Source organism: Microtus ochrogaster, chromosome 4 (assembly GCF_000317375.1).
Source record: "Microtus ochrogaster isolate Prairie Vole_2 chromosome 4, MicOch1.0, whole genome shotgun sequence".
Lineage (NCBI taxonomy): Eukaryota > Metazoa > Chordata > Mammalia > Rodentia > Cricetidae > Microtus > Microtus ochrogaster.
Genome location: NC_022011.1, coordinates 46,842,308 through 46,852,083, shown reverse-complemented (window position 1 = coordinate 46,852,083; position 9,776 = coordinate 46,842,308). Strand labels below are relative to the sequence as shown.

At 48.5% G+C, this 9,776-nt stretch overlaps 1 protein-coding gene across 5 annotated transcripts in view; it reads left to right on the top strand.

Moving 5' to 3' along the window:
• The window catches only part of Lrrc8a (leucine rich repeat containing 8 VRAC subunit A), a 32,416-nt gene that overhangs the window by 17,931 nt on the left and 4,709 nt on the right, over positions 1–9,776 (top strand). For all 5 annotated transcript variants that reach the window (XM_005346142.3, XM_026777883.1, XM_026777887.1 and 2 more), the window contains one exon: positions 4,631–6,783. In XM_005346142.3, coding sequence (XP_005346199.1) covers positions 4,639–6,783 — 2,145 coding nt within the window. In that variant the 5' untranslated portion in view covers positions 4,631–4,638. The remainder of the gene's footprint in view (positions 1–4,630; positions 6,784–9,776) is intronic.

Sequence of the window (9,776 nt, the reverse complement as noted above, 5' to 3'; positions counted from 1 at the left end):
CCTGGTCTACAAGAGCTAGTTCCAGGACAGGCTCCAAAACCACAGAGAAACCCTGTCTCGAAAAACCAAAAAAAAAAAAAAAATACCAATCCAAGTTTTCACTCCTTCCCTCTTCCCATTCCCTCCACACACCCTCCCATACCACCCCCATCCAATCCTCAGAGAGGGTAAGACACATTGCTTTGTGGAAGGTCCAAGGCCCTCCCTACTACATCTAGGCTGAGTAAGGTATACATCCAAAGAGAACAGGTTCCCAAAAAGCCAGTACAAGCAGTAGGGATAAGTCCTGGTGCCACTGCCAGTGGCCTTTCAGTCTGCCCCAGACATGCAACCCACACCCAGAGGGACTAGTTTGGTCCTATGCTTGTACCTTCCCAGTCTAGCTAGAGTTGGTGAGCTCCCATTAGCTCAGGTAAACTGTTTCATTGGGTGTCCCCATCATGGTCTTGACCTCTTTGCTCATATTCTCACTCCTCTCACTCTTCAACTGGACTTTGGAAGCTCAGTCCAGTCTCCGATGTGAGTTTCTGTCTCTGTTTCCATCAGTTGCTGGAAGGTTCAATGGTGACATTTAAGATATTCATCAGTCTGACTACAGGGCAAGGCCAGTTAGAATACCCTCTCCTCTATTGCTTAGGATCTTAGCTGGGGTCATCCTTGTGGATTCCTGGGACTTTCTCTAGAGCCAGGTTTCTGCTAACCCTATAATGGCTCCCTCAAGATACCTCTTTCCTTGCTCTCATCTCTGTTTTTCCTCCATCTCGACTATCCCTTTTTCTCAACCCTCCCCTTCTCCCCTCCTCTTTCTTTTCCATCCTCCCTCCCCCCCCACCCGTATGCTCCCAATTTTGTCAGGCGATCTTGACTGTTTCCAATTCCCAGGTGGATCTATATATGTTTTTCTTTGGCTTCACCTAATTAGCTTCTCTAGGATCATGAACTATATATATATAGGCTCAATGTCCTTTGTTTATATGAGTGAATGCATACCATGTTCATCTTTTTGGGTATGGGTTACTTCACTTAGGATAATGTTTTCTTTTTTTTTTTTTTTTTTTTTGGTTTTTCAAGACAGGGTTTCTCTGTGGTTTTGGAGCCTATCCTGGAACTAGCTCTGTAGACCAGGCTGGTCTCGAAGTCACAGAGAACCGTCTGCCTCTGCCTCCCGGGTGCTGGGATTAAAGATAATGTTTTCTAATTCTGTCCATTTGCATGCAAAATTCAAGATGTCATTGTTTTTTTTACCCCTGAGTAGTACTCTAATGTGTAAATGTGCCACATTTTCTTTTTCCATTCTTCAGTTGAGGGGCATTTAGGTTGTTTCTAGGTTTTGGCTATTACATGCTATGAACATAGTTAAACAAATGCTTTTGTAGTATGATTGAGCAATTTTGGGTATATGCCCAAGAATTGTATTGCTGGATCCTGAGGTAGGTTGATTCCCAATTTTTTGAGAAACCACCATACTAATTTCCAAAGTGGTTGTACAAGTTTGCATCGAACCAGCAATGGATGAGTGTTCCCCTTACTCCACATCCTCTCCAGCATAAGCTTTCATTGGTGCTTTTGATTTTAGCCATTCTGACAAGTGTAAGATGGTATCTCAGAGTTGCTTTTTATTTGCATTGCCCTGATGGCTATGAATGTTGAACATTTCCTTAAGTATCTTTTGGTCATTTGAGATTCTTCTGTTGAGAATTCTCTGTTTAGTTCTAGACCCCATTTTTTAATTGGGTTGTTTAGAATTTTAATGTCTAATTTCTTGAGTTCTTTATATATTTTGGAGATCAGTCCTTTGTCTGATGTGGGGTTTGTGAAGATCTTTTCCCATTCAGTAGGCTGTCTTTTTGTCTTATTGACTGTGTCCTTTGCTTTGCAGAAGCTTCTCAGTTTCAGGTAGTCCCATTTATTTATTATTGCTCTCAGTGTCTGTGCTACTGGGGTTATATTTAGGAAGTGGTCTCTCGTGCCCATGCATTGCAGGCTACTTCCCACTTTCTCTTCTATCAGGTTCAGTGTAATTGGATTTATATTGAGGTCTTTAATCCATTTGGACTTGAGTTTTATGCATGGGAATAGATATGAATCTATTTTCATTCTTCTACATGTTAACATCTAGTTATGGGGCTGGAGAGATGGCTCAGCGGTTAAGAGCATTGCCTGCTCTTCCAAAGGTCCTGAGTTCAATTCCCAACAACCACATGGTGGCTCACAACCATCTGTAATGACGTCTGGTGCTCTCTTCTGGCTTGCAGACATACACACAGACAGAATATTGTATACATAATAAATAAGTAAATAAACAAATAAATATTTAACATCTAGTTATGCCAGCACCATTTGTTGAAGATACTTTCTTTTTTCCATTGTATAATTTTAGCTTCTTTGTCAAAAATCAGGGGTTCATAGGTGTGTGTATTAATATCTGCGTCTTCAATTCGATTCCATTGGTCAACGTTTCTGTTTTTATGCCAATACCAAGCTGTTTTCATTACTGTAGCTCTGTAATAGAGCTTGATGTCAGGGATGGTGATGCCTCCGGAAGCTCCTTTATTGTACAGGATTGTTTTGGCTATCTTGGGTTTTTTGTTTTTCCATATGAAGTTGATTATTGTTCTTTTGAGGTCTATGAAGAATTGTGTTGGGATTTTGATAGGGATTCATTGAATCTATAGATTGCTTTTGGTAGGATTGCCATTTTTCTTATGTTGATCCTACCTATCCAAGAGCATGGGAGATCTTTCCATTTTCTGGTATCTTCTTTGGTTTCTTTTTTCAAAGACTTAAAGTTCTTGTCAAATAGGCCTTTCACTTCTTTGGTTAGTGTTACTCTGAGCTATTTTATGTTGTTTGTGGCTATGGTGAAAGGTGATGTTTCTCTGATTTCCCTCTCAGCTTCTTTATCATTTGTGTACAGGAGGACTGCTGATTGTAAAAGCACAATTTTACTTTTTTAAAATGTGGGTGGTGGTATAGCTCTTGAATATCATGCAGGAAGTTGTGGGTTTGGTCCTTTACAACTCATACCCTGGGTGTGGTGGCTTAAGGAGTAGACAGGATCAGAAATTCAGAGTCACCATTGGCTATATACTGGGTGAGCCTGAGGCCAGCATAAGACCACGTCTCACACAAATCCAAACCAGAAGTCAGGGGAGTTATCAGTCAGTATGTGCACTGAGTACAGTCTCGGTAGCCGAGAGAGCAGGGCCTTTTCTTCCCATCTCTTGCTTTTTATATTTTTTCTGATGCCCCCTAGTGAACTTCCAGGGGTAGATACTTCCTTTGTCCCGCTCATTACAGTTTTGTAGACCAGAGTAAGATCAGCCTCCTTGCCAAGGACTTCCCTTCCAGCCATGTTTGTGGCACAGGCTGGGTCTCCCTAAAGCAGCTTCTGGTCCAGCATTTCCCGACAGACTAACCGCTTGAGTCAGAGAAACCATTGTTAGAGTCTCAGGCTGCCTGAATCTGACCAGATGGAGCTCTCAGGGAGACCTCCTTTCACCTGCTGTTTACAGCTCCCTTCCCCACACCACAGATTATCCACAGGAAGTTACAACCTCCCACGTTTATGCCCCCTCCAGAGTCCCTCACTAGACCTACTATCTGTCCACACAGTCCTGTCTACACCTGCTGTGTACAAACTTGTAGATATGTCTTGGTTCTTTTGTTTCAAGACAGTCCCACTGTGTAGCCCTGGCTGGCCTAGGACTCACTATGTAGACCAGGCTGGCCTCACTCACAGAGATCTGCCTGCTTTGGAATTAAGGATATATACCACCACACCTGGCTACATTTACAGATTTTTAAGCTTCAAGGTTTGTTTTACAAGACTGAGTTCTTGTGGGTTGGAGTAAGTAAGAATGCTGGCTGCAGTTGGGTAGGTGGTGGCCGTGGCACATGCCTTAAATTACAGCACTGATCCAAGTGGTCTACAGCACAGCCAAGACGTTACACAGAGAAACCCTGTCTTGAAAAACAAGAAAACAGCCTCCTCCATCACCCGCCCCACATGCACAAATGAATGAGTTCTTGGTAAGCTTCCTCTGCTGTCCTCACTGCAGAAATCCCTCCAGATCATTTATTTATTTTTATTTATTTATTTTTTTGGGGGGGGGGGTTCGAGACAGGGTTTCTCTGTGGTTTTGGAGCCTGTCCTGGAACTAGCTCTTGTAGACTTGCCTCTGCCTCCCAAGTGCTGGGATTAAAAATGTGCACCACCACTGCCCGGCCAGATCATTTTTTTAAAGATTTATTTATTATGTATGCAAGGTTCTGTCTGCATGTATACCTTCAGACCAGAAGAGGATGCCAGATCTCATTACAGATGGCTGTGAGCCACCATGTGGGTACAGGAAATTGAACTCAGGTCCTCTGGAAGAACAGCCAGTGCTCTCAACCACTGAACCATCTCTCCAGCCCTGGGTTTGTTCTGTTTTGACAGGATTTCTCTGTGTAGCCCTGGCTGGCCTTGAACTCAGAGATCCTCCTGCCTCTGCTTCTCAAATGTTGGGATTAAAGATGTACAGCCACCACTGAGCTTCAATGGTGGACTATTTATATTCCTCCTTCCTCCCTGGGGAAGGCGAATCATGACTCTGCCTTGTGCTAACTCCTTACGGGTCCCTTTCAGGTTAAACCATGATCCCGGTGACAGAGCTCCGCTACTTTGCGGACACGCAGCCAGCTTACCGGATCCTGAAGCCATGGTGGGATGTGTTTACTGACTACATCTCCATCGTCATGCTGATGATTGCTGTCTTTGGGGGGACGCTGCAAGTCACCCAGGATAAAATGATCTGCCTACCCTGTAAGTGGGTCACCAAAGACTCCTGCAACGACTCCTTTCGAGGCTGGGCGGAGCCCACTTACCCCAACTCCACAGTTGCACCGACTCCCGACACAGGCCCCACAGGGATCAAGTACGACTTAGACCGCCACCAGTACAACTACGTGGATGCTGTGTGCTATGAGAACCGCCTACACTGGTTTGCCAAGTACTTCCCCTACCTCGTGCTCCTGCACACCCTCATCTTCCTGGCCTGTAGCAACTTCTGGTTCAAGTTTCCACGCACCAGTTCAAAGTTGGAGCACTTTGTGTCTATCCTGCTAAAGTGCTTTGATTCGCCGTGGACCACAAGGGCCCTGTCAGAGACGGTGGTGGAGGAGAGTGACCCCAAGCCCGCATTCAGCAAGATGAATGGCTCCATGGACAAGAAGTCATCCACAGTCAGTGAGGATGTGGAGGCCACTGTGCCCATGCTGCAGCGGACCAAGTCACGGATTGAGCAGGGCATCGTGGACCGATCAGAGACAGGAGTGCTGGACAAGAAGGAAGGGGAGCAGGCAAAGGCACTGTTTGAGAAGGTGAAGAAGTTTCGGACCCACGTGGAGGAGGGGGACATCGTATACCGCCTCTATATGCGGCAGACCATCATCAAGGTGATCAAGTTTATCCTCATCATCTGCTACACTGTCTACTATGTGCACAATATCAAGTTCGATGTGGACTGCACTGTGGACATTGAGAGCCTGACCGGTTACCGCACCTACCGGTGTGCCCACCCTCTGGCCACACTTTTCAAGATCTTGGCATCCTTCTACATCAGCCTGGTCATCTTCTATGGTCTCATCTGCATGTACACACTGTGGTGGATGTTGCGGCGCTCCCTCAAGAAGTACTCGTTTGAGTCCATTCGAGAGGAGAGCAGCTACAGCGACATCCCAGATGTCAAGAACGACTTCGCCTTCATGCTGCACCTCATTGACCAATACGACCCACTCTACTCAAAGCGCTTTGCTGTCTTCCTGTCTGAAGTGAGTGAGAACAAGCTGCGGCAGCTTAACCTCAACAACGAGTGGACGCTGGAGAAGCTGCGCCAGCGGCTCACCAAAAATGCCCAGGACAAGCTGGAGCTACACCTGTTCATGCTCAGTGGCATTCCTGACACCGTGTTTGACCTGGTTGAGCTAGAGGTCCTGAAGCTGGAACTGATCCCTGATGTGACCATCCCACCCAGCATTGCCCAGCTCACAGGCCTTAAGGAACTGTGGCTGTACCACACAGCAGCCAAGATCGAGGCTCCTGCTCTGGCCTTCCTGCGTGAGAACCTCCGGGCACTGCACATCAAGTTCACCGACATCAAGGAGATCCCACTGTGGATCTACAGCCTGAAGACACTGGAGGAGCTGCACTTGACGGGCAACCTGAGTGCAGAGAACAACCGCTACATTGTCATTGATGGGCTTCGGGAGCTCAAGCGCCTCAAGGTGCTGCGGCTCAAAAGCAACCTGAGCAAGCTACCACAGGTGGTCACAGATGTGGGCGTGCACCTGCAGAAGCTTTCCATCAACAACGAGGGCACCAAGCTCATTGTCCTCAACAGCCTCAAGAAGATGGTGAACCTGACGGAGCTGGAACTGATCCGCTGTGACCTGGAGCGCATCCCTCACTCCATCTTCAGCCTCCACAACCTGCAGGAGATTGACCTAAAGGACAACAATCTCAAGACCATTGAGGAGATCATTAGCTTCCAGCATCTGCACCGCCTCACCTGCCTTAAGCTGTGGTACAACCACATCGCCTACATCCCCATCCAGATCGGCAACCTCACCAACCTCGAGCGCCTCTACCTGAATCGCAACAAGATCGAAAAGATTCCTACCCAGCTCTTCTACTGCCGCAAGCTGCGCTACCTGGACCTCAGCCACAACAACCTGACCTTCCTTCCTGCTGACATCGGCCTCCTGCAGAACCTCCAGAACCTGGCTGTCACGGCCAATAGGGTGAGTGGCCTGCCACAGGGTGACCAGCTAGGTGCTCAGAGAACTAGTATCTCAGGACAGTCGATGCTTCTGGGGTTGAGGTCCTCACTTGTTTCTAGAAACACAGGTGCTTGTTCAGGAGACAGACTCCCAGGCCTCATTGAAGATCTGCTAAATCAGAATCTCAGGCTAGGACTCTATCTTTGTCATATAAGCTTAGAGTTCTGCCCCGATGGTGGTGTGGTCAGGTAGGGTCTGTGTTTCAGGGGTGTGTACAACATAGGAATCCCAAGACCAAGGTTTTCTTGGAGTGGGATGGTGGGAGGTAGGTCTTAACCCGGAGTTTGTGGTATCTGTCTCCCTCAGCTTGACTCCAAGATTTTGTGGCTAGGGCCCAGCCTGGGTTCCCTCCGTGGGTGGCTTTCTGGCTGAGGCGAAGCCAATGTCTCTAGCTCCAACGTTACTCATGTCCTTCTCCTCTCTGCATTCGGGTGGTGGAGGGAAAAGTTGGGCTTAGGTGGAACAGCTTGTCCCCTACCTGCTTTTCTAGAGAAGAAAGTGTGCAAACCACTGGGGCCTAGCATTGTAGGTGGCCCCTGTGTACCAACTCTTTGTATGACTGGAAAGCCCCACCAAAAGGTAATGGGCCAGTTAGATTGGGGTTAAGGGCAGGGCACTTCTGTAGCTTGTGGTCTGACCTCCTAGGGTGAAACCAAGCTGTAGCCACTGGATTTTGGGTGAGAGGTTCCTTGTACTCAGGGCCTTCAGGATGTCTTCCTGTAAAAGACGGGGAGCCTGAGGCTAGGGATCAGGAGACTGAGCACCGATTCAGCCACCACCTCAGTGCCTCCATTACAAGGGTCCTTTAAGTGAGTTCTGCTGGCTCTAGCGTGGGGTTGTGACCTTGAGCAGGTGTAACACCTCAGCCTTCTGTTCCAGGAGCTCTGTCTACCAGCCGCAGACTTGGAGGACAGTAGATCTAGTCAGGACTCGCCTCTGCACGGCACATACTGCTGGTAGCTTAGGTCCTTAGGCACCTCTAGTGCAGGTCCTCCTGATCCTCCATGTCAGAGGGATTGGGATTGGGACGATCTTTATTTCCCTACCCCAGCCATGGTTTATGTATATTGGAGAGCCAAGGATGACGAGTCCACCTCTGGTTGTTTTCACTATAGTGAGGCCCATTGAAAAGAGGAATTAGAGATTCATGAAGGGGAAAAAAAAAAAGCAAAAACAGAAATAAAACAAAAACCAAACAGGACAATCCCTTCTTTAATATGTGTGTGTGTGGCGGGGGGGGGGGGGGGGGTACCAAGTGGCTCCCTGTGGAATAATGTTGGAGTCTGGTCGCTCCAGGGCGTTGGGGTGGACTCTCCATTCCTCACTCTGAAGTGTCTGCTGGGCCAGACTCCTACAGGAAGGTGTGAGCCAGCTTTCAGCCTTGCCTTATCTCGACCCCCACCCCCAGATTCTCACGTAGGCTTGCCTGTTAGTGTCGTGCCTATTAGCTGAGGTCACCCCTTAGGAACGGAGCTGGCGGAGGCATGTTGTCCTGTACTAGAGGAAGGAGACCCTCTGACACCCTGCTTAGCACATTGCTTAATCACATCCTGTCCTCACCCCCGGGAGTACCCAGAGAGAGGCCTTTTATAGGAAAAAAATGTGCTTGGACCAATTGCAGGCAGGCAGGGTCCTCCTGGACTTGAGACTACAGTAGGGTAGGCAGTGAGGTGAAAGGCTTGGATTGGACAAGGCTGCTAGGGACAGGAGTAAGAATGAGTCCCCCGTTGGGGTGGGGGTGTGAGGGAGGTCTCGGGACCTGAGAGGAACGATTGAGTATGCATCCTGTGTTGGACCCTGAATGGATTGTCCTGAGACTTTCAGAGTGGTCCTTGCGGTGCTCCTGCGAGGTGAAAAGTAAGGTCAGGTTGGAGCACATGGCTCCATGTCCCTGGGGAGTCAGTGAAAGGACAGGTGTGAATCTGGCTTGTGACAGGGCAGCAGGGCAGAGGCTGGCTTGCTGAGCTCAAGAGTGGTGCCTTTCCAGGGGTGTTGAGGGAGGGTTGAGGAGCCGTGCAGGAGGGAGCAGACCGGAAGCTTCTGAGGGCCATCTTGGCTGAAGACCAAGTCGACCTGAGGCCGTTTCTACGCTAATCAGGGAGCCACTGAGGTCTCTGAAAAGGCAGGGTAGAGGGGATTCAGGGTGACTGGAAAGAACTTTAAGCCTTCAGTAAACTAGTGACAGCTCTGAAGGTTAGGTGTGGCTGTGGCCAAGCTACCAGAAGTACCTGCACTTTTCTCTGAGGCCTACAGAATGTTTGGCAGAGTGGTAGTGGTGAGGTTCTGGGGAGGGCACGTTGAAGAAGGGATCTCAGGAAGCACCGACTAATTCTGAGTGTCCCTGTCTGTACCACTCACTGCCAGAACCATCTCTACTGCCCTTGACTGTATCATTAGAGGAGGTCACAGGATATGTGTGGTGGTGGTGGTAATGGGGGCAGGAAGGCACTGTGGCTATTCTGGGAAGGCTCTGGTCCCTGGGTCCTGCAGGGCCCACTTCCCATCTACCCTTGACTTTCGTATCCCTGCACTTCAGATCCTTACCCCATCCCTGACCCTGGCCTTAGCAGAGGAAGGTTTGGATACCCAGGTCAGACGTCTCCTTGAATAAGTCACTGTAACCCCCTGTTATGGTGACTCTGAGGCTGTGGCCACACTCATTTTCCTGCCGAGAAAACTGAGTTGTTTATTAGGAACCAAAACCTCAGAGGTTTAGCTCCAAAACTGAGAAACGATCCTGAGTTAGCAATGCTGGAGGTAAAAAGTATTCCTAGTTCAAGCTTTATGTTAAAAAATGGGGAAGCCGGGCGGTGGTGGCGCACGCCTTTAATCCCAGCACTCGGGAGGCAGAGGCAGGCGGATCTCTGTGAGTTGGACGCCAGCCTGGTTTACAAAGGGAGTTCCAGGACAGGCTCCAAAGCCACAGAGAAACCCTGTCTCGAAAAACCAAAAAA